This window comes from Callithrix jacchus, chromosome 8, assembly GCF_049354715.1.
Source record: "Callithrix jacchus isolate 240 chromosome 8, calJac240_pri, whole genome shotgun sequence".
Classification (NCBI taxonomy): Eukaryota; Metazoa; Chordata; class Mammalia; order Primates; family Cebidae; genus Callithrix; species Callithrix jacchus.
The window spans coordinates 51,981,187-52,004,783 of NC_133509.1; the positions used below are offsets into that span (position 1 = coordinate 51,981,187).

A 23,597-nucleotide genomic window follows, 5' to 3' on the forward strand; every position below is an offset into this window, starting at 1 on the left:
AGAGCTGCCGTGCCAAGGTGCCGGCGAAACCGCTGCACCGGCCACAAGAGTTGCGTTGGCGACCCGTGGAGCTCCTCCACTGGGAATCTTCTGCTCCGTGAGCAACGAAAATTTGTCTGAAAGTGTGGCGTCCTCTTGTTCTCTGAGCTTTCACTGGGAGCTGCAATCTCGAGATGTTAGCGATCGGCCATCTTGGATCGTTCCAGAACTTTATTTTTAATTAGTTTTTCTTTTTCATGTTATGAAGTTCTACAGTTTTTTGTGAAAATAAAAGTCTTTTCACAAATAAAGTCTTTGTTGTGATATAAAGTCTTTATATAGGAGGCAGTTTATCTTTGTAGGTATGTCATATTCTGCAGTACTTCCTAATTTTGAAGTGCTGCTTCTACTTTTACATTACAGATTTCCCAAATACAACTATTTAATATGAAAACTAAAGTACTAGTTAGACTAACATAAGAAGAAAGAATAAGCATTGGGATGTTAGTGGTTCTGGTTATTACAATTAGCTTCATTATTTTTTTTCTCTAATCCATAGCAATATCTTTTAAATGATTTAAATATGCTCCAAAGGAAGTTTTTGCATTGATATTATTTGTTTGCTTGTTTTAAATGTTTTTTTGAAATTATAGCTTCTCCTAAAATGTATTTGAAACAGCTTATAGAAATACTTAAAATATAGAAAATAAAATATTAACAATTGAACCAGACTTTATGAAGAGGATAAAAGGGTAACAATATAAAATAAAACTTAGTAAAGAGGTCCTTCAGAAATGAAAGAGAAATAAAGACCAAAAAGCAGAACAGAACAGACGCCAAGAGAGTTTATCACCATTAGACCTCCCTTACAGTAAATACCAAGGGAAGTTCTCCAATCTGAAATGAAAAGAAGCCAATTAGTAACATGAAGAGACCTGAATAGCTAAAGCAATCTTGATCAAGAAGAACAAAGCTGGATACATCATACTTTCTGATTTCAAATTATATTACAAGGCTACATTAGTCAAAACATTATGGTACTGGCATAAAAACACATAGACCAACAAAAGAGAACAGAAAGCTCAGAAGTAAACCCGCACTTGTATAATCATCTAATCTTTGCATGTACCAAGAGTATACAATGGGAAAAAGAGAATGGTCTTGGGAAAACTGGACATCTACTTATAAAACAATGAAAGGGAATCCCTATCTTACATGATACACAGAAGTTAACTGAAGATAGACTGAAGATTTAAATTTAAGACCTAAGCCCATGACACTCCTTGAAGAAAACATAGGGGAGAATCTGCATAACATTGGTCTTGGCAATGATTTTTGGGTGACACCGAAATCACAGGGAACAAAAGCAAAAATAAGGAGTGGGGACCACATCAAATTTAAAAGTTTCTGCACAGCAAAGGAAACAATCAACAAAATGAAAGGCAGCCTTACAGAATGGGAGAAAATGTTTTCTTTCTTTTTTTTTTTTTTGAGACAGAATTGGCTGAAGTGCAATGGCGTGATCTCAGCTCACCGCAACCTCCACTGGGAGAAAATATTTTCAAACCATGTATCTGATTAAAAGTTAATATCCAAAATATATAAGGAACTCATATTATTCAATAGCCTAAGACCCTATAACCCAATAAAAAATGATGAAGGACCTGAATAACATGTCATTTGTAAGAAGACATACAAATGATAAACAGGTAGATGAAAAGGTGTTCAACATCAGCAATCATCAGGTGAATGCATATCAAAACCACAATGAGGTATTCAAATATCACAGCTGTTGCAATGACTATTACCAAGTCAAAAGATAACAAGTGTTTGCAAAGAGGTGAAGAAAAGGTAACCCTTACACACTGTTGGTGGGAATGTCAATTGGTACGCTGTTATGGAAAGCAGTATGGAGATTCCTCAAAAAATTAAAAAACAGAGCTATCATATGATCCAGCAAACCCACTTCTGAATATTTATCTGAAGGAAATAAAATTGCTACCCCAAAGTGGTATCTGCACTCTTGTGGTTATTGCAGCTTTATTCACAATAACCAAAATGTGGAAACAACTTAAGGGATGATTGGATAAAGAAATGTGGTGGTGTGTGTGTACATATATAAAAACATATAATGGAATATGATTTGACTTTTAAAAAGAAGGAAATCCTTTTTTTGACAACATGGATAAACCTGGAGTACATTATGCTAAATGTATTAAGCCAGTACAGATTGACAAAAACTGATGATCTCACTTTCCATATGGAACCCAAAAGAGGCAAACTCATAGAAGCAGTAGAAGGGCAGTTACCAGGTTGTGGGTGGGAGAAATGGGGACATGTTGGTCAAAAGATCTAAACTTTCAGTTATAGGATGCATAAGTTTGGAGATCTAATGTAAAGCATAGTGACTATAATTAATGTTTTATGTACTTAAAACTTGCCAGGGTAGCTCTTAAGTATTCTTACCACATACACAAAAAATGATAACTGTGTTGGTAATAATATCACCCTGTATACATAGTTTAAAACATCACATTGTATTCATTAACTGTATGCAATTTTTGTCAAGTATACCTCAGTAAAGCTGAAATAAAACTAAGTGTGCTAGATTCTTTATTTCTTTGATACAGTGGCTCAGCCCCAGAATGTTCTTATGCACATAGGGTTAGCTTTTTTCTTAGATTGGGGAGGAGATATTCCTCTACTTTCGTTTCTTTTCTGGACCATATTATCTGTTTCATACTATCATATATACTTTCTATACATTGAGAGTTAAAGGTTTTTAAATTATTTTTTTTTAAGTTTAGAAATAAGGGTTACCAATTTAGGGCTTAAATACTAGCTAAACAGTATTCCTGCTTACTAGTTTTACCTGTCTAAAAGTTGGGGATAAATTATTTTTTGTTTGAGTAATCATCCATTTCTTTGGTTTCAGGCAGTCTGAATACGGCGGTGTAGTATTTGGTGGCTGGGCGAGAATGGCCCAGCCAATCGTGGCTTTCACTGTAGTTGAAGTTGCCAAACCCAACATAGGTGAAAACTGGCCAACCCGAGTTCGTGCAGATGTTACCATAAATCTGAATGTCAGAGATCACATCAAAGATGAATGGGAAGGTAATTTTTTATGTTTCAAAAAGTTATGTTACCATTTGCCTTGTTACGAACTTTCACTTAGAGCAATAACAAGGTACTTTTACTAAATGTTATCCTTTTAAGCTTTTATTAAACTTTATTCTTGAAATTTGATTTAAAGAATAGCAATTTTCTTTCTAATTATTAGTTTTAAAAATACCAGGGATCCCTCCCCAATCCCCACCCCCTGTTACCCCTCCCCTAGCCCCCCATCTCCCAACAGACTCCAGTGTGTGATGTTCCCCTCCTGTGTCCATATGTTCTCATTGTTCAACATCCACTTATAAGTGAGAACATGTGGTGTTTGGTTTTCTGTTCTTTTATCAGTTTGCTGAGAATGATGGTTTCCAGATTCATCCATGCCCCTGCAAAGGACATGAACTCATCCTTTTTTATAGCTGCATAATATTCTATGGTGTATATGTGCCACATTTTCTTTATCCAGTCTATTATTGATGGGCATATGGGTTGGTTCCAGGTCTTTGCTATTGTAAACAATGCCGTGTGAACATACGTGTGCATGTGTCTTTATAATAATAGAACAGTTTACGTTTTTTTGGGTATATACCCAGTAATGGGATTGCTGGGTCAAATGGCACCTCTGTTTCTTGATCTTTGAGGAATTGCCATACTGTCTTCCATAATGGTTGAACTAATTTACATTTCCACCAACAGTGTAAAAGTGTTCCTATTTCTCCACATCCTCTCCAGCATCTGTTCTCTCCAGATTTTTAAATGATTGCCATTCTAACTGATGGCATGAACTGATGCCTCAGTGTGGTTTTGATTTGTGTTTCTCTTTTTTTTTTTTTTTTTTTTACAGATGCCTAAACTTTTTATTTCACACAGCAAGTTGTGAAGCCAAGGACATGACTACAAACAAGGTTTAATTTAAATGAATAGCCAGGCATGATGGCTCACACCTGTAATCCCAGCACTTTGGGAGGCCTAAATAAGATAAGGGGTGAATTATCTGAGGTCAGGAGTTCCAGAGCAGCCTGGCCAATATAGTAAAACCCTATCTCTACTTAAAATACAAAAAATTAGCTGGGTGTGGTGGCACATGTCTCGAATCCTAGCTACTTGGAAAGCCAAGGCAGGAGAATTGCTTGAACCCAGGAGGCAGAGGTTGCAATGAGCTGAGATAGCACCATTGCACCCCAGCCCGGACAACGGAGCAAGACTACATCTCCCACCCCTTCCCACCAACAACAAAAAAAATTGATTACATAAATAAGCTTTGTTCCCCATGAAAATACTACTTGTTATTTCACACTTGGTCTAACACACACAAAATCCCCACCCTATCTGGCACAGATACACTTAATAGGCAATATCAAGTACAATTTCCATTTTATTTTTCTCCAGAGAATAGTTATCTTCAGTCTTTTACTCAGCTCCTTACATTGGTTTTGGTGGGGGTCATGGGGCAGCACCCGCAGGTCTAAATCGGGGTGGGGGTGTTCGGTCCTTGCAGGCTTCATGAGATCGATTCCTGACTACTTTGCTGTGAACTGCACAACTCACACAGTAATGTAGCTTCACATAGAGCTTGGGAAGTACATGGGCATCAAAGACGCTCGCTTCAGAAATATCCCTGACTGCTGCGGCCTCCACTATGTTTCGAATGACGAATTTCTTAATGGCCTTATCCTTGGGCACGCATCAGGCACAATTCATGCAGCGAATAGGCTGAACATGGCCGTGGCCCTTTTTGGCACGACTGTTGTTCCTTCTTTTCTTTGTCATCTTGGAAGCTCGCAGCGGAGACTGATTTGTGTTTCTCTACTCACCAGTGATGATGAGCATTTTTTTGTATGTTTGTTGGCCACATAAATGTCTTCTTTTGAAAAGTGTCTGTTCATATCCTTTGCCCACTTTTTGATGGGGTTGTTTGTTTTTTTCTTGTATGTTTGTTTTAGTTCTTTGTAGATTCTGAATATTAGCCCTTTGTCAGATGAGTAGCTTGCAAAAATTTTATTCCATTTTGTTGGTTACTGGTTCACTTTAATGATAGTTTCTTTTGCTGTGTAGAAGCTCGTAAGTTTAATTAGATCCCATATGTCTATTTTGGCTCTTTTTGCCATTGCTTTTGGTGTTTTAGTCATAAAGTCTTTGCCCATGCCTATGTCATATATGGTATTGCCTAGGTTTTCTTCTAGGGTTTTTATGGTGTTAGGTCTTATGTTTAAGTCTTTAATCTACCTGGAGTTAATTTTTGTATAAGGTATAAAGAAGGGGTCCAGTTTCAGCCTTCTGCACATTGCTAGCCAGTTTTCCCAACACCGTTTATTAAACAGGGAATCCTTTCCCCATTGCTTGTTTTTGCAGGTTTGTCAAAGATCAGACGGTTGTAGGTGTGTGGCGTTACATGACATTAGGAGAAATACCTAGGGGATGGAGGCAGCAAACCACCATGGCATGTGTGTGCCTGTGTAACAATTCTGCACAATCTGCACATGTACCCCAGAACTTAAAAAAAATAGTTAAGTGATTAGTCTAAATTCTCATTTTATTTAGGAGCAATCAGGCTGCCCTAAGATTATTAGGCTAAGACAGTGCCCTGACTACTGTCTACAGTGTTCTATACTAACAAATTATGTCACGTATGGTTTCAAATAATCTAGGCCTACGTTTAATTTGTTTTTTTTATTGCCATTTTGTGTTACATAGGTGGCATTTCATTCTGTAATTTGGGTTGTAGCAAGTTTCCATTTGTGTGTAAAGCTTTATTTTATAGGGTAAAAATAAAAAATAAATAAAAATACCGGGGATCATATGAGAATATGTAGGTATCTTAATATTATAATAAAAAGCATAAACTTGCATGCATATCAAAGCTTTGAACACTGAAGTTCGCAAAGCTTAGAGGAGAGCGCTTTAAGTCTTAAATTTAGCAAGATAATATTTATAGATTTGTGGAATCAATATAAAAAAATAAAAATATTAGTGTTAGCCAAAGAGCAGGGAAAAAACCCACATATAATGGATAAACATGCAGAGCAGTAAGTAAGGAAAATTGGTATTTTTCAAAAGATAAAAGTAGCCAAGGTGAAAAGAATAGAAATGCATATACTTTGTGGAAAATAAAAATAAAAAGTCCAAACAACTCAGAAATAAATAATAGTTTATTTGCACCTAAGAAAGGATAAAGAATCAGTGAAAACAAATATACTTGAGCATATATAATAATTGAAGAAATTATTATAAATAACTCCAAGAAATTAAAGGAGTTATTTCTCCTATTTTTTGCTAGGCAAGATTTTAAGGATGAACGTTCCATGTCAAAATTAATTTGTTTTGGAGGCGGATATGTTCAAAGTTACTAAGTCCAATAGAGTTAAAACATCAATAAGACCTATGCTAGAAGTGACATATGAACTGATTTCTAATTAGTACTTTTATATTTTTCTCCCAGCTGTCCTGTGAGAGGTGTTATTTGATGCCCTGTTTTGAGAAACAGTAGTCAGTAGGTTTTACCTTTTTTTACCTTCTTGGCATCCCAGATGGAAAGGGAAAGTCCTTTAATAGATTTGTTTTCAGAAATTATTACTACCAACGTAGCTGTTTATAATCATGGGAACTATATCATTATCAAAGAATTTCGAAGGAATCCAGCACCAAAGCTAGCCAGATGTTTAACAAATGCCTACTATAGTGCATATGGTTTGTGACAGATTATTTTTATGACCCCTATGTCCTTCAAAAGAGTTTCATTCTGATATATTATTCATCTAGAAAATTTATTTATTTTTTATTTTTTATTTTTTCTAAGAAAAGATTGATATATTTTTGTTTTTTTTTTTTCCTTTTTGAGTTCCAACCCCAAAAATATTCCAGGAAAAGATGGGGGAGGCTGGGCTGGTTCTTCTTCAATGAACTTCTGCTGCCAAAGACAGTGGACTTGACCCATATCCAGGCTACCCCCAGACCGCTTCACAGTAGGGGTGGTGGGGGCAGCTGGGTGGGAGGGGCCAGGGCAGTGATGCTTTGGGATAAGAAGTTGAGCTGGGGGAAGGGGAAGGAGCTGCCCATGTGCAGTTACCATTGCTCAGGGACAGAGCCTCAAAGCTTGGCCAGGGCTGAAGGTACCACACAGGTGTGGGTGAGGCAGGCTAAGCAGGATGGCTGCAGCCAAGGAGCTGGGGGAGGGCAGGGCTCAGGGCTGGCCCTCTCCCCTCTAACTGATGATCTGCTGAGGTCGTCCATAGCCCATCATGCCAGCCTGGGAGGCCCCTCTGTTGCTGCCCATCTGAAGGCCAATGACATGCTTTCCCTCCTGCAGCTGGCTCTCTGTGAATTCTCTCTTATGCTCCTGCGCTTTCTTCATAAACCAGTTGGGATCTCCATGGTAGTGCCCATCATTCTTGGTCACTGCCAAGCTGCACAAAGCCATCAGGGTCCTCTGCACTGCTGCCTTGTCTTTGCCTTCAAAGAGGTCAACAGTCTGGAACATGTCAGTCTTGGTGACCCCATAGTCCTCAGCTGCCTTCAGGAACTGGGCCACCTGCTCCATCTGCTTGAAGACCATGGAGGGCAGGTTCTCAGGCACCTTCACTGGCTTGGAGCCATCAGGGTACAGGCTATTCACCAGCTTGCTCAGAATCACGCCATTCTTCAGCCAGACCTGGAAGCCCAGGCACCCATGGTCTGGGCGGCCCACATCAGTGCCACACTGCACTATAATCCATTCCACCAGCCGCTCTTTCAGCTCCTCATCTTATTTCTTCTCGATTTTGGACTGCACTTCGCGGCTCATGCCATAGGAAGGACCCTTGTTGGCCATGTCTGGGGAGAGAGGGCTTCCTTGGGGATCGCAGGAAGGAATGAAGACCTGTGCCTGGGCTTGGACAGACAGGCGGTACACCTTTATTATTGCTGGACGTTTAGAAAGCCATTAAGTTGCTGGAGAAGGTTTTATATTTATTATTCCTTGAAGCTTAAGGAGATATTAAATACTGTTTTACACAGTGGGTAGTAAACTGAGATAACTTACTGGGTACCGCAGAAGTAGTAAGTGGTTGGAATTTTTTTTATTTTAAATGACTTTTTATAGGAATTTATAGATGACAGTCTGCATTTTGGTGTTAAAGAAAACAAAAGGATGTTTTACCCAGACAAGCAAGCCACTTCCCCCATTACTGACTGCTTTCAGAAGGGCATGAGACAGTCTTTTTTTCTTTTACACATCGGCCTCTGGTAGAATGAGAACTGGAATGGGTACGTTAGTAGGGTATTGTGGGATGAGTGATAATCTGGGGTATGATGGAGAGAAAAGTGTTCTCTGGGAGGCCTGGGCCAAAAACCAGCCCCTTTATTGATCACAGATGGGATAGCCAAATAGAAAATGGGAGCAAAGAGGAGAGATTTTGTAAACAATAATGAATATTGTTTTATAAAAGTAAATTTTAAAGATTTTTAAATACCATAAAACATTCGGCTTGTCCCTTTGAAAAGGTGTGAACCTCAAGCCCTTATCTTCAGTATTCTCATTTAAAGTTAAGGAAACAGAATTAATGAAATGGAAATACTGTAGAAAGCACAGCTAGGATTGGGTGGATACAAATGGTCGTAAGGAGAGAGTTGAGCCCATTGTAATACAGGATTTTAAAAAATGTAGATCTAAGATGTCAGAGACTAAAGTGGTTTGCTTTAGGAAGGAACAAGAGGTCATTCCTTGGTGATGCCAGAAAGTAACTCCTATCTTGGTAGAGGATTAGTGACTTCTCAGGACCCCTCCTTTGGCTTTTAGACTTAGAAGTTGTTTTTTGTTGTTGTTGTTTTGAGACAGAGTTTCTCTCTGTCACCCAAGCTGGAGGCAGTGGCTTGATCTTGGCTCAATGCAACCTCCCCCTCCTGGGTTCAAGCAATTCTCCTGCCTCAGCCTCCCAAGTAGCTGGGATTACAGGTGCCCACCACCACGCCCAGCTAATTTTTGTATATTTAGTAGAGACAGGATTTCACCATGTTGACCGAGCTGGTCTTGAACTCCTGACCTCAGGTGATCCACCCACCTCAGCCTCCCAAAGTGCCGGGATTACAGGCGTGAGCCACTGCGGCTGGCCTAGACTTAGAAGTTTTAATGAGTTGTGCAGATCAGACATCATGCAAGTAGTACAACTCAGATAGTAGAACGATTCCTGGTTCATTCTCATTACTTCTCTTGCTGCTTTGCATAGAATTTATTGGGAAATAATTCAGTATTATGAATAGAGTTATTATTTCTACCTTTACCAACACTCTATCCAGTCCCCCAATTAAAACAAACCAAAATCTTTTCAGTACTATTAGCTATACACCCACATTGCTGATTTGATTTCATTGTGTTTGTTGTTAATAAGATTATGAGCAAGCAGACTGTTTACATTTACATTTATGTCATATAATGGCTTAAAAAAAACATCGGAAATGGAATGAAGATTAAGTGGTGTAGCATTACATGTTGTATGGTCTAATTTTATAATCCTTGTCTTCCAGTTTCTCTACTTTTAATGGAGCTGGGAAGCCATTTGATTCCATTATTGGGTCTAGTGGGCTGAGAAGCTATGGACTTTGGCACAATACTTCTGTTTCTTGATAATCACTTATAAAAATATTCATTATTTGCCAATTGAAACTGTATATATTCAACCAGCTTTCTCAAGATCATATCTGTAAACAATACTTTTTTGCCCTGATGAATTATTCTAGAGTTAACCTGTTTTAGTGAAATACAATTAGGCTGTGTTCGGAAGAACACTGATAGATAGTTTAAACTGATATTAAAAACCTGCTAAATATGATATAGATGGATTGTATGCCAACTGTATTTTTGGTTACTTATTAAGAATGTTAAAAATAAGAATGATGACGAACATCCAATTTTGGAGCTGTAGCATGACTTGGAGGGCTTATTCAGTAATGTATTCCTGGCATGAATGTTTCTAATTTTAATATAAAGAGGTTTTCATTTCAATTAATGCTATGAAATATTGAGTATTAAAGGTTATAGAAAAGCCCATAATTGTGTTACAGTGCAATAGTAATCACTGGTCACTCACGATATCTCTCTACCAAAGATAAGAGGTAGAGAGACAAATTAGAATTTGCCTACAAAAGACTGAAAACAATGAAATTCTAATAAATGAAAATGTCTTTATATCTTACCAGGTCTTCGTAAGCATGATGTATGCTTTTTAATTACTGTACGTCCCACAAAACCTTATGGCACTAAGTTTGACCGAAGGAGACCTTTTATTGAGCAGGTTGGCCTGGTTTATGTCAGAGGCTGTGAAATTCAGGGCATGCTGGATGATAAAGGACGTGTCATTGAAGATGGTATGGTGACATATTTTTGAAAGAGTATATGTATTGAATGATAAATGTCTTTCCTATTTTGCTTCTTAAGTAATATTTTTTAGTGGTGTCATCTACTAAATTGACACAAAGGGTTTGCTTTCATTGTCCTGACTTCCTATATAATACTTACTAAATTACAACCGCATACAGGTCTAGTGCTTATTTTACAATTTGGTTGTTAAACTTCTTTTGAAACTTGAATCAGTTTCTGTCATCTGTGGTTTAGAGATTATATCATTGCTAAACTGCTGATGATTAGGTTATTATCTCTATTTATCTGCATGTGCAGGGTACCTCCCATGCAGTTTTAGATATATGTAACATGGTTTCAAAACTAATTCTTTTTTTTTTTTTGAGACAGAATCTCACTCTGTTGTGCAGGCTGGAGTGCAGTGGCATGATCTCGGCTCACTGCAACCTCTGCCTCCTGGGTTCATGTGATTCTCTAGCCCCACCAGTAGCTGGGACGGACGATAGGCACGTGCCGCCATGCCCAGTTAATTTTTGTAGTTTTTAGTAGAGATGGATTTTGCCATGTTGCCCAGGCTGGTGTCAAACTCCTGAGATCAAGCAATCCATCTGCCTCAGCCTCCCAAAGTTCTGGGATTACAGACGTGAGCCACCACTGTACCTGGCCAGTTTCAAAACTTCTATGTTAGATATTGCTAAATATTGGAAAGGACAGACTCTTTTTTTCCTCCACTGAGAAGGAGTCTTGCTCTGTCACCCAGGCTGAAGCGCAGTGGTATGATCTTGGCTCACTGCAACCTCCACCGCCCAGGTTCAAGCAATTCTTTTGCCTCAGCCTCCAGAGTAGTGGGGATTACAGGTGATTGCCACCATGCCTGGCTCATTTTTATATTTTTAGTAGAGACAGGGTTCACTATGTTGGCCAGGCTGGTCTCGAACGCTGGGACAGGATCTTTTGAAATTGTCTTTATTCAAAGCTTTTAAAAATGTATAATACTTTATAATTTTTTTTTTTTTTTTAGAAAAACTAAATACTTCTTTCAGATGTCCAAGCTTTTTTGCGTTCAATGATACATTTTTTTCTTCTTAAAGTTGACTGTTTTAATTCATCATAGTGGTGGTTCTTAATTGGGAACTATACAGTCCTGCATTTGGAAATGCATAGTGATATTAAATACCCGGGATGGGATGAGGAATGGGAGCCTATTGTTATTAGGTAACTATGAGCCAGGGATGGATGCTAAACATCTGAACAGAACTAAAAGAAGGAATTATCCCACAAAAGATGCTAGTTTTACCCCATAAAAACACTGCTTTACAAAATTAGTCAGTTATTTGATTTCTTAAGCATATCACTTATCCCTTTGAAATTCTTTCTTCTATGGCCAGTCTCAGTGGCTCATGCTTGTAATCCCAGCACTTTGGGAGGCTGAGGTGGGCAGATCATGAGGTCAGGAGATTGAGACCATCCTGGCTAACATGGTGAAACCCTGTCTCCACTAAAAATAGAAAAAAATTAGCTAGGCGTGGTGGCAAGTGCCTATAGTTCCAGCTGCTCTGGAGGCTGAGGCAGGAGACTTGCTTGAAACTGGAAGGCAAAGGTTGTAGTGAGCCGAGTTCGCACCACTGCATTCCAGCCTGGGTGACAGTAAGACTCTGTCTCAAAAAAAAAAAAAAAATTCTTCCATTGTCCTGACTTCCTTTATAATACTTATCATTAAATTATAACTGCATACATGGCTAGTGCTTATTTTACAATTTGGTTGTTAAACTTCTTTTGAAACTTGAATTAGTTTCTATCATCTGTGGTTTAGAGATTATATCATTGCTAAACTGCTGATTATTAGGTTATTTGTCTCTAGAATAAAAGAAAATAGGAGAAGGGAATGGAATATGGATAGAATAAGCATAAGGCCACATAATGGAACCAAAGTTGGCGGCCTAAGCCGGGCCCCCCGCTCCCGCTGCCAAAAGAGGAGATACGTCAGAGAGGAAAGAAAGGCTCTCATCTTGCAACCATTAGTATCCCACATTTCTGTGTATGTGAAATTTCCTTTCATGCTGGTTATACTAGGTATGGAATGTGGAAGGATGAGAAAAGTGATGAATGTCTGTTAAATTAAGGAATAGAAAACTATGCCTTAAATTCTAAAATACATATATTTAATTAGAAGATATTTATTGAGTACTTACTATATGTAAGGCAGTAGTAGGCGCTAAGAGTGACAAAAGTAAAGATAAGTTGTTTGACTTCCAAGTGCTCCTATTTTAGTTGAATGCATTTACTACAAATTGTTGCAAGTCATGGTGTTGCATCATAGACATTACATGTCTGATCTGGAAGGAAATAGTAAGAATTTAGAGAAAGAAGAAAATACTTAGAATTTGAAGTGGGTGAGTGGAGGACATTCTAGTTTGGGAAGAATGATTGGAGTTAAGCCAGAACCATTTACTCATCATTTCTAAACAAGAAATACTGTTAACTTACTTAGATATTTGAAAAATATATATTTTATTTAACAAACTTTTTCAAATTCCCCAGGACCTGAACCCAGACCCAATCTTAGAGGAGAGTCAAGGACATTTAGAGTGTTTTTGGATCCAAACCAATATCAACAAGATATGACCAATACTATACAAAATGGAGCAGAGGATGTGTATGAAACTTTTAATATAATAATGAGAAGAAAACCAAAGGAAAATAACTTTAAGGTAATTTGGGTGCTATGTAACTAAAAGTACTATGTGATAATTTAAGTGACTTATGACATAAATACAAAGATATTTGGTTAGAGGAAGATTTGTTGAGAAAATAATTACTGCTTATATTTTTATTACAAGCAATCCTCTTAAATTTTTAACATTGATGAAATATAAAAATTTAAAGAAATTCATTTGTTAAATCTATTTTGTCTTTTGAGGAGTTAAAAACTTAAAATATAGATGAATCCAGGTGTTATTCTAAAGGTCCACCTCCTTTTTTGCTCTTTGTATATTAGGTACTCAGTGCCCTATTATTAGGTGAAGAAAACTTGCTTACTTTACTGGGGCTTCTTTTTTGACTCAAAAGTAAATATACTTTCAAGTCACTTTAAAAATAAAGATACGGAACCTTAAGGCTCTGAAGTACTATATGATATATTTTTACTTTACTAATTAGTGGGAAAGGGAGGTTTGGTGGCTCACAATTTTACTTTTAGAATAATTGTGGGGAGAAGAGTTTTAGTAAAGGATAGTTTTTAAAACCATTATTTGAAACTATTATAAAATTTAAGCATTGAACAGTTCTAGCATTTGATAATATGTAGCTTTTGCAGAAAGAGTACCTTTTCTCTTTCTCCCAAAGTGCAGTACTTCTTAGACATTCCTATCATTTTATTACTTTTATGTAACCCTTTTATTGTGATTGAGAAAAGAAGACCTTTCAAACAGCAGAACTTGTTCTTCATCTCCCCCTGTTGTTGTACACAAATGGAGATATCCCTGATTTCTTTTTGTCTCATACTCTACCTCTAATCCATCAGTAAGTCTAATTAGCTCATCACCTCTGCTTATGCCATGTCCAAGACACCTTTATCTCTTATATCCCTGCCTCCTTTCTTGTCTTTTCCTCCCCTTACACATATCCACATTATGGCCAAATAATTCTTTTAAAATGTGAAGTTTACCTTGATACCCCCATTTAACATTCTTTGATGGCTTCCTATCACATTAGAAAGTTCTTATCATAATCCAAAAGGCCCTATCCTTATCTGTCTTTTGGCTACCTCTCCAACATCATTTTCTAACACTTTTTCCTTATTCACTCCATGTCAGTCACACTGCCCTTTTTGCTGTTTTTTAAAATAATACTTTTCACATGGTGTTCCTTCTGCCTAGACAATTATCTCCAGGTATTTACATGGTTAATTTCCTCACCTGACATGGGCAACTCTGTTTCAATGTCACCTCCTAAGAGAAGCCTTCCCTGGCAACCTTACCTAAAGTAGCATCTCATGATTCTCTACCGTATTCCCTTTATTTTTCCCCAGAGCCGTTATCATAACTGATGATTATACATTTGTTACATATCCGAATTCTTCATTAGAAAGCAATGAAGAAGCAAGTTTAGGAGGGCAGGATCTTTGTTTTGTTTGCCAGCGTATCCTTAGCACATAGAACTGTACCTGTTATATAGTATGTTCTTAATAAATATTTATTGAGGGAATGAAGGTTGGAGAAATCTAAGAATTTCCAAGTTTCCTATGACTGTCACAGTTGGTCAGTTTTAAGTAAATAAATCTCAGTTGCTTTACTGAAAAGTGAAAAAATCCTTTCTTATATTCATTTGTTTGACTATTTTATTTAGTACCTACTGTAAGTCTGACTGTGCTGAGATGAATCTTATGAAGATGAATCAGACACAGCTGATACCTTTAGAGAAGTTAGAAATATAGACAAATACCTACCACGAACAGTTAGAAGGTACCCAGCACCATAAAAGGCTCTAGATAAAAGCATCCTGAAAGTTCAAAGGAGGCATTTAGTTTCTGAACCAAGAAAGGAGAAAGATTAACTTGCCTATGTTTAGGAAAAAACTGTTCTTTATGTGTTTTTGGTGTTTCATTATGTGCCTGTGTGTGTAGCATCTCTCATTTATTTCCTTTTATGTTTTCCAGTTTGTACATCTGGATACTTCATTTTTTGTCTAGACAGTTATAGAAGCCTCCTCTTTGTCTACCCTTGAGTCTCCTCATAGTCAGTCACCTGTTTTCCATGTTTCCTCCTACTGTGTGACACTGATCACTTTACTCTCCTTCTCAGAACATTTCTTTGACTTTCTCTTCATGATGAAATAAATCAAAGCTCCATCACAAATCTTTTACTTGAGTTCAGTAAAAATGCCATTTTCCTTCACGAAACCTTTCCCAATGTTAAGCGTCCCCTGCATCCATCTCTCTCATTTACTGTGAACTGTGTTCCCATTGTATTTTGTAACATTCTTCACTATTTACCACATTCTACTGCTTTGTGTTACAGTTAGGACATATTTTATCTTGCTACTAAAACTGTAATTTCCTTAGAAGGCAGAGCCCTGATCTTAATCATCATTGTTTTGTGAATATACTCATTTGGGTATTCATTCATTCATCCACCCATTCCATATTTAAACTGTTCCTAGATCCCTACTTTTGTGGGAATTATATGTTGGTAGGATTTAAACAAATGGTATTAGGGATAGTAGGGATAAAACAAATAACCAAGTACCCGAACAAGAGAATTTCAGGTAGTGACAAGTGTAAAAGCAAGGCAGTGTGATTAAGGGTGTGATTAACATATAGTATCTTATCATTTTCGAAAGTTGTATAGCACTTATGATTTAAAAATTGTCGGTTTGGTTATGTTATTCATTGAAATTGCTAGCCTAGTCTCTAGATTTCTTTATGTGAGATAGATCACTTTGTTGAAATAATTTTTGGAAAGTCTAAGATTTGCCTTGACTTTTTGTAATTACCTTTGACAACATACATGCTATCTACAACAATGACCTTTTACTGTAGTCCTGATTCTTTCCTTCTGAAATATAATTGATATTTTCTTTATTTTTATCATTTTGTTCACTTTTTTATTTCTTCTCACAGTGCTAATTTTAATATTTTTAAATTGTGACGTTTCATCACTATTGAAGCATACATTAATGTACTTCTGGTTGTGCGTGATTTTAGTATTAAAGAACTATGATATATAAAGAGGGAAAAACTCCAGGAGTTTCTGAGAGGAAGTATTTTCTTTAAAGCTTTGTTCTAGATTGTTTTCTTACTGCTGTGTCGACCTGAGTCTGGTTTTCATCCTACTCAATAGGAGTCAAATGGTAAATTAATTGATGTCTTTCTGTCTAACTGAACTCTTAACGGATAAACTGTTCTTGCTAAGTTTGGTCTTTTGTTTAACCCAGTGTATGGTATCAGCTGAAAATATAGCTGTTGATTCAGTCTAGCCAAGCACCTGTCAGCCAGCAGAAAATAGCTTCTTGCTCTGAAACACTTGAGAATTCTGGATTAGTGCAGCCGGCTTTGCATTCCAGTAAGTGCAAATGTTTGAGATGTCTTATTGACACCATCTTTTTCTGTCCTTTTACTGACAGGCTGTGCTGGAAACTATTCGGAACCTGATGAATACCGATTGTGTGGTACCTGACTGGCTGCATGATATCATTTTAGGTTATGGGGACCCAAGTAGCGCACATTACTCAAAAATGCCCAATCAGATTGCCACCCTTGATTTCAATGATACATTTCTCTCCATTGAGCATTTAAAAGCCAGCTTCCCTGGTCATAACGTTAAAGTAACTGTGGAAGACCCTGCTCTACAAATACCCCCTTTCAGGTAAAGTCAGAACTGGGTATGCTCCTTTCCAGCATTCTGTAGTCAGTGTGCATTATGGCATCAGGATTGTTAGCTAAAGTGTTTTGAGTACTATATTTGGATTTTGTTTTTTTGTTTTTTTCCTTCAGTGAACTTTCAAGTTGTACCATGGATTTTGTTTTAGCAGTTCCTACCTTCACCAAATAATCGCTGGGATAACTTTATTATACTTGAATCTATCTCTTAGTGCAGAAGCTGTTTTAAGACCACAGTAAAAGTAGCCTAATGCCTAATAAGGGATCAGTAAATGCTTATTGTCTGAAGAGAAATGTATAAATATATTTATAGCATTTGACTAAATGTCATTGCATTTGTGCATAGTCTACTATGTCTCCCAAATAATACAGCCATGTGATGTTGAAGTTTGTTTTTAGGGAAAAAAAATCTTTTTTTCTTTTAACTTTGCTTGCTTTCACAAATTTGGAATGTTCAAATTTGTGTATAGCTAGGCACAATGGCTATTGCATGTAATCCCAGTAACTCAGGAGGCTAAGACAGAACTGCTTGAGGCCAGGAATTCGAAACCAGCCTGGGCAACATAGCGAGATGCCATCTCTAAAAAAATTCAAAAAGTAGCTGGGCGTGATGGCACACACCTGTAATTTCAGCAACTTAGGAGGCTGAGGCAGGAGGATTGCTTGAATCCAGGAGTTTAAGGCTGCAGTAAGCTATGATTGTGCCACTGCACTCCAGCCTGGGTGACAGAGGAAGACCCCTTCTCTAAAGAAATAAATTAAATATTTACAATATAGTCATATTTAATGTTAAATTAGTTCTGGTCCTAAAAATTAAGTGAGCATAGAACAAAGTACCTGAAATAATTGGTTGTTTTTCCCTGAATTCCTTCATATGGGTTAATGGTAAGGCACTGAGTATACCTATGGGTGGTAGCCTACAGATTACTTTCTTAGCTAGAAATTAGAAAGCACATAGCTTTCAATTGATTGTTAAATTGTGTGTGTGTGTGTGTGTGTGTGTGTGTGTAATAATTCTAGGCCAGATGTGGTGGCTTATGCCTGTAATCCCAATACTTCGGGAGGCAAAGTTGGGAGGATTGCTTGAGGCCAGGAATTGTAGACCAGCCTGGGCAACTCATCTCTATTAAAAAAAAATTAGCAAGATTTGGTGTGTGCCTACAGGCCCAGCTACTCAGGAAGCTGAGGTGGGAGGATCACATGAGCCCAGGAGTGTGAGGCTGCAGTGAGCTATGATCACACCACTGCACTCTAGCCTGGGGGACAGTGAGACTCTATCTCAAAATAATAACTAATTCTACATGTTAAATAAACATATCCTTTATACACCTAAACCTAGTCTTCCTCCATACTTTCCTAATCCTATTTATGACAAAGACATTTTTCTACTCCTCTGTCTTGAAATCTCAGCATTTTTTTTTTTAAATCTTTTTACTCCCGTAAAACTCCTGCTATATCTCAGAGATTTTGCCTTGAGGATAGTTTTTTGATGTGCCACTTCCTCTTTAGACCTTCAGCAGTCTTTATGGTAGCAAATTCTTTCCTCCCTGTCTCACCTCACTTGAATCCATTACATGTTTTACTGCTAGAGCTATTCACTGCCTAGCTAAAAAGCTGATTGCTCCTATTTCTTACCAAAATAAGTGCTGACCTCTTAGCCTCTTTGGCTGTTAGCATTTTTGGTGTTATCTATTTTTTTAGAATGTGAAAGAAGACTGGAAAAAGTACACATTGAAAATTAATTTTGTAGTTCAATTTTAGGGAGTTAATTGACTTCCCTGAGGTATCTGTGGGGAGTTACCTCCTAACCCCAGGTTATGACCCTCCACCTTAAATGCTTCATGTTCTAGAGATGTCATAACAAAGCTCCTGTCATAACAAGACTCCTGTCTCTTCAACCTATTTTTCTCTACCCTATGCTTAGGCGAAATAGGCTGCTTATAGTTGGCCTCTGCTGTTGCTTCTTTCCAGGAATGTCTTCTCTTCCCATCTTTGAATGTCTAAATTCTTTGAGACTCATCTTAGATACCATCTGTCCCATGAAATTGTTTCTGATTAAATGAAGGACAATGAATAAAACACTTTCCAGTGCACAAGACAGAGTATTTAATGTTTCTTTAAATTCTCCCTTAATTCTCTGTTAACTGGGTGACTTTTTTAAATCTGAAAACTTTTAACACCCGTGTTACCATTTTCAGAGTTTACATAAAGATAGTGAGTTCCTTTAAGCCAGAAATGTTTCTTATTCATCTGATTATCCTGCATACAATATCATGCACCAGATAGACACTCAGTAAACTCTTGTTAATTGTAAAAATGAACAAAAGTTTTGGTATTGTAGGATAACTTTTCCAGTAAGAAGTGGAAAAGGGAAGAAAAGGAAAGATGCGGATGTGGAAGATGAAGACACTGAGGAGGCAAAAACCTTAATTGTTGAGCCCCATGTTATTCCTAATAGGGGTCCTTATCCTTACAATCAACCCAAACGGTAATTTTACTACCCATTCTAATTGTAATAATGAATAATAGTTGGCTATTTCAACTGAATTTGGAATGTTTTTAAATTTTGTTTCTTTGAAAACTCCGTAAAACTTCTGTTTCAGAAACCTCTCTCTTTCTGTTCTGTCATTCAGCTGAATAACTGAATTTTAGGCCATCCTGTAGTCATAATATTTCAAAAAGAAACATTTTCAGGCACTGTGGGAAGTAAGTTTTAGAGGGCTACCTTAATTTGAGCAAAGGGTTCTTACTTCTTGACTCTATGTTACATATAGCAGTAGTCCTAATGCATGTGTGCCATAACTAGTAAATTGGCATTATATTTAGTATTAAAATGGGAACTAGAACTTTGGCACTCCATATGAGGTCTGGGATGGGTTAAATATTGAAAAATAATTATAATTTTATTTTAATTGTCTGTGTTGGGGGGTAGAGGTGAAGGGAGTCATTCAGAAGAGATTGAAGAGAACTGGAGTAAATAAAGAGCAGATATTTAGACCACTGGTCATTGTTGTCTAAATTTGTATTATACTGTGTGTCATTTATCCTTATCAACTTTTTATTTACTCTTTTTGCAGTAATACGATTCAGTTCACTCATACACAGATAGAAGCCATCCGTGCTGGAATGCAGCCTGGGCTGACTATGGTAAGAGAATTGTTACACCTGTTTTTTGTCCACCCTACCCCCTGAGACAGTTTTGCTCTTGTTGTCCAGGCTGGAGTGTAGTGGTGTGATCTCAACTCACTGCAACCTCCACCTCCCAGGTGGATTCTCTTGCCTCAACTTCCCGAGTAGCTGAGATCACAGGCACCCACCCCTTGTGCCTGGCTAATTTTTTGTATTTTTAGTAGAGACAGGGTTTCACCATGTTGGCCAGTCTGGTCTTGAACTCCTAGCCTCAGGTGATCCACCTGCCTCAGCCTCCCAAAGTGCTGGGATTACAGGTGTGAGCCACCACACCCAACCACACCTAGCCACACCTGTTTTTAACATAGATTTAGAAGTAACAGAATTTAGAATGTGTTCTATTTGAAGGACAGCAACCCAGCTGAATTTAAGTATTTATAAGTAAGTGCAGGTTCTTATGTATTTAGAGATCTTGCTGCTCATTTCAGTGTTTATAAAGTTTTATTAGAACATGACTGTGTCCATTTTTTCTGTTTTTATTAAAAAAAGTTTTATTTATTTTTATTTTATTTTATTTGAGATGGAGTTTTGCTCTTGTTGCCCAGGCTGGAGTGCAATGGCTCTATCTCAGCTCACTGCAGCCTCTGCCTCCTGGGTTTGAGTGATTCTCCTGCCTCAGCCTCCCGAGTAGCTGGGATTACAGGCATGTGCCACCATGCCTGGCTAATTTCATATTTTAAGTAGAGATGGGATTTCTCCATGTTTGTCAGGCTGCTCTCAAATACCTGACCTCAGGTGATCTGCCCACCTCAGCCTCCCAAAGTACTGGGATTACAGGTATGAGCCACCGTGCCTGGCTTAAAGTTTTGTTTCATTTTTAATTGATATGATTGTACATATTTATGGAATATGATGTGATGTTTTGATAACTGTATACATTGTGTAATGATCAAATCAAGGTAATTAGCAAATCTATCATCCACTTGTTTCTGTATTGCCTATGGCCACTTTTGTTCTACAATGGCAGAGGTAAGTACTTGCAACAGGGATTTCTTAGCCTGCAAAGCCGAAAATGCTTCCACTTTGGCTCTTTACAGAAAATGTCTACTGACAACTGATTTAGAAGTGTGTTTAATTTCTAAGTATTTGGAGGTTTCCTTGTTATCTTTCAGTGACTGGTTTCTGTTCAAAGTCCATTGTGGTCAGAGAACATATTGTATGATTTTAATTTTTGCTTTTTAAATGTCTTAAAATTTGTTTTATGGCCCAGCATATACTATCCCTTGGTGATTACTTCATGTTCACTTAAAAAGAATGTGTATTCTGTTGTTTGGGAATGGATTGTCCTATAAATGTCAATTCGATTTATTTCATTGATGTTATTTAATTTTTCTCTATCATTGCTGATTTTCTGTCTGTTATTTTGTTGATTACTGAAAGCAGACTGTTGAAGTCTCCCATTATAATTATGAGTTTTTCTGTTTCTCCTTTAGTTCTGTCAGTTTTTGCTTAATATATTTTGAAGCTTCATGGATGAGTGCTTTATACCTTTAGGGTTGTTATGTTGTCTTGGTAAATTGGCCCCATTTAGCATTATATAATGTCTGTCTTCATTGCTGGAAGTTTTCTTTGCTCCAAAGTTGTTTTATCCATTCTGAGAGTCTCTGTCTTTCAGCTTGTGTGTTTAGACCATTCACATTTAATGTAAATTAATTGACATGTTTGGATTTAGTCCTATTATATTTTATTTATTTTCTATTTGTTCCCTTTATTTTATATTCTTCCATTTCCCTTTTCCTGCCTTCTGTTGTGTTATTTGAATAGGTTTCAGTATTATGTTTTTATTTATTATATTACTATTTTTTTTTTTTTTTGAGACAGTCTCACTTCTCAGGCTGAGGTGTAATGGTGTCATCTTAGCTCACTGCAACCTCTGCTTTTCCAGGTTCAAGTGATTCTTGTGCCACAGCCACCCAAGTAGCTGGGATTACAGGTGTACACCTCCATGGCCAGCTTATTTTTTTGTATTTTTAGTAGAGAATGGTATTTCACCATGTTGACCAGGCTGGTCTTGAACTCTTGGTCTCTAGTGATTTGCCTGCCTCAGCCTCCCAAAGTGCTGAGAATACAGGTGTGAACCACTGCGCCTGGACTATCATACTCTTTTATTATATCTTACTATATTTTGGGTGTAGTGTTTTCTTAGTGGCTATTCTAGGGATTTATAATATACTTAACTTTTCATAGCCTACTTACAATCAGTATTGTGTCACCTCAGGTTTAATGGCAAATAGTTACTCCCAAACAGATTCCTTTGCCTTCCTTCCCCTTTTATATTGTAGTTGGTGTATGTGCTACATCTAAATACATTAAGATAGCATCAGGTAGTATTAGAATTTTTGCTTTCAATTGTATATGTATTTTAAAGAACTCTAGAGGGAAAAAATAGCCTTTTATTGTATTTGCCATTTATTCTTCATTCTAGATATTCGAAGTGTCTTCTGGTGGCATTTTCTTTCTGTCTGAAGAACTTTTTTTTTTTAAACCACTTTTTTATAACATGTCTACTAGATATGAGTTAGTTTTATTTTTCTTCATGGAAGAATGTCCCCGATACATCTTCTCAAAAGATACTTTACCTGGACATAGAATTGTGGGTTGCTAGTTCTTGCTTTTAGCACTTAAAATGTTGCTACACTTCCTTCTGACTTCCATGTTTTCTGATAACAAATCCAATGTCATTATAAACATCTTCTTGTAATATGTAGTGTATCATTTTTCTCTGGTTGCTATGAGGATTTTTTCTTTGCTTTTTGTTTTTAACTATTCAGTTGTGGTATATCTGGGCTTGGATTTCTTTAGGGTTATTCTCTTGGGGTTCATGAGCTGCTTGAATCTATAGATATATATATTTTGCCATATTTAGGAAATTTTCAGCCATAATTTTTTGAAAATTTTTCCTATGCCATACTCTTTTTCCTCTTCTTAGAATTTGTTGACGTGTTAAATGTTTTAATGTTGTTCTGTAGATTCGCAAGTCTCTAATTTTTTTTTCAGTCTTTCTGTTACTCAGGTTATGTAGCTTACTGATCTATCTCCAAGTTCACCAACTCTTGCTCTATCCTGTTTATTCTGTTATTGGGCTCCTCTATGGAAGTTGTTAATTTTATCTTTCAGTTCTGTACTGCACATTTTCTAACAGTATGTGATAACTTAGTAGTTACTATGTATGCATTTTCTTTTTAGGTTGTGGGGCCACCTGGTACAGGGAAAACAGATGTGGCCGTTCAGATCATATCCAATATCTACCACAATTTCCCAGAACAGAGGACTCTAATTGTTACTCATTCCAATCAGGTAAATGACTGCGTGTGTGTGTGTGTGTGTGCACGCGCATGTGTGTGCATGTGTGTATGTGCACATGTGCAGTTGTGTAGCTTAGGGATTGAGTGGGAGGTAAGGAAGAAGCAGGAGATTTATGAAATGAATGTGTTGATAGATAATTCTCCTTGCATTGAAGTCTGATCATAGGTATCACAGAATACCAGGAAAGGCTAATTGGTACAGATGGTCCCTGACTTTCGGTTTGACTTGTTCTCACCTATAATATTTGACTTTATGATGTGTGAAAGCAATATGAATTCAGCAGAAATTGTACTTCAAGTACCC

The 23,597-nt window shown here is 37.2% G+C and overlaps 1 protein-coding gene and 2 pseudogenes across 6 annotated transcripts in view; 1 reads left to right on the top strand and 2 right to left on the bottom strand.

The window, feature by feature from the left end:
- The window catches only part of AQR (aquarius intron-binding spliceosomal factor), a 130,320-nt gene that overhangs the window by 67,723 nt on the left and 39,000 nt on the right, over positions 1-23,597 (top strand). For all 6 annotated transcript variants that reach the window (XR_013521053.1, XR_013521054.1, XM_009005600.5 and 3 more), the window contains 7 exons: positions 2,915-3,093; positions 10,261-10,428; positions 12,962-13,131; positions 16,544-16,785; positions 19,141-19,287; positions 19,877-19,946; positions 23,175-23,285. Coding sequence is in view for 4 of the 6 variants with exons in the window: in XM_009005600.5 (XP_009003848.1) it covers positions 2,915-3,093; positions 10,261-10,428; positions 12,962-13,131; positions 16,544-16,785; positions 19,141-19,287; positions 19,877-19,946; positions 23,175-23,285 (1,087 nt within the window). In the remaining 2 variants the exon portion in view is untranslated. The remainder of the gene's footprint in view (positions 1-2,914; positions 3,094-10,260; positions 10,429-12,961; positions 13,132-16,543; positions 16,786-19,140; positions 19,288-19,876; positions 19,947-23,174; positions 23,286-23,597) is intronic.
- Positions 4,448-4,881, bottom strand: LOC108593420 (small ribosomal subunit protein eS26 pseudogene; annotated as a pseudogene).
- Positions 7,154-7,971, bottom strand: LOC100397794 (transgelin pseudogene; annotated as a pseudogene).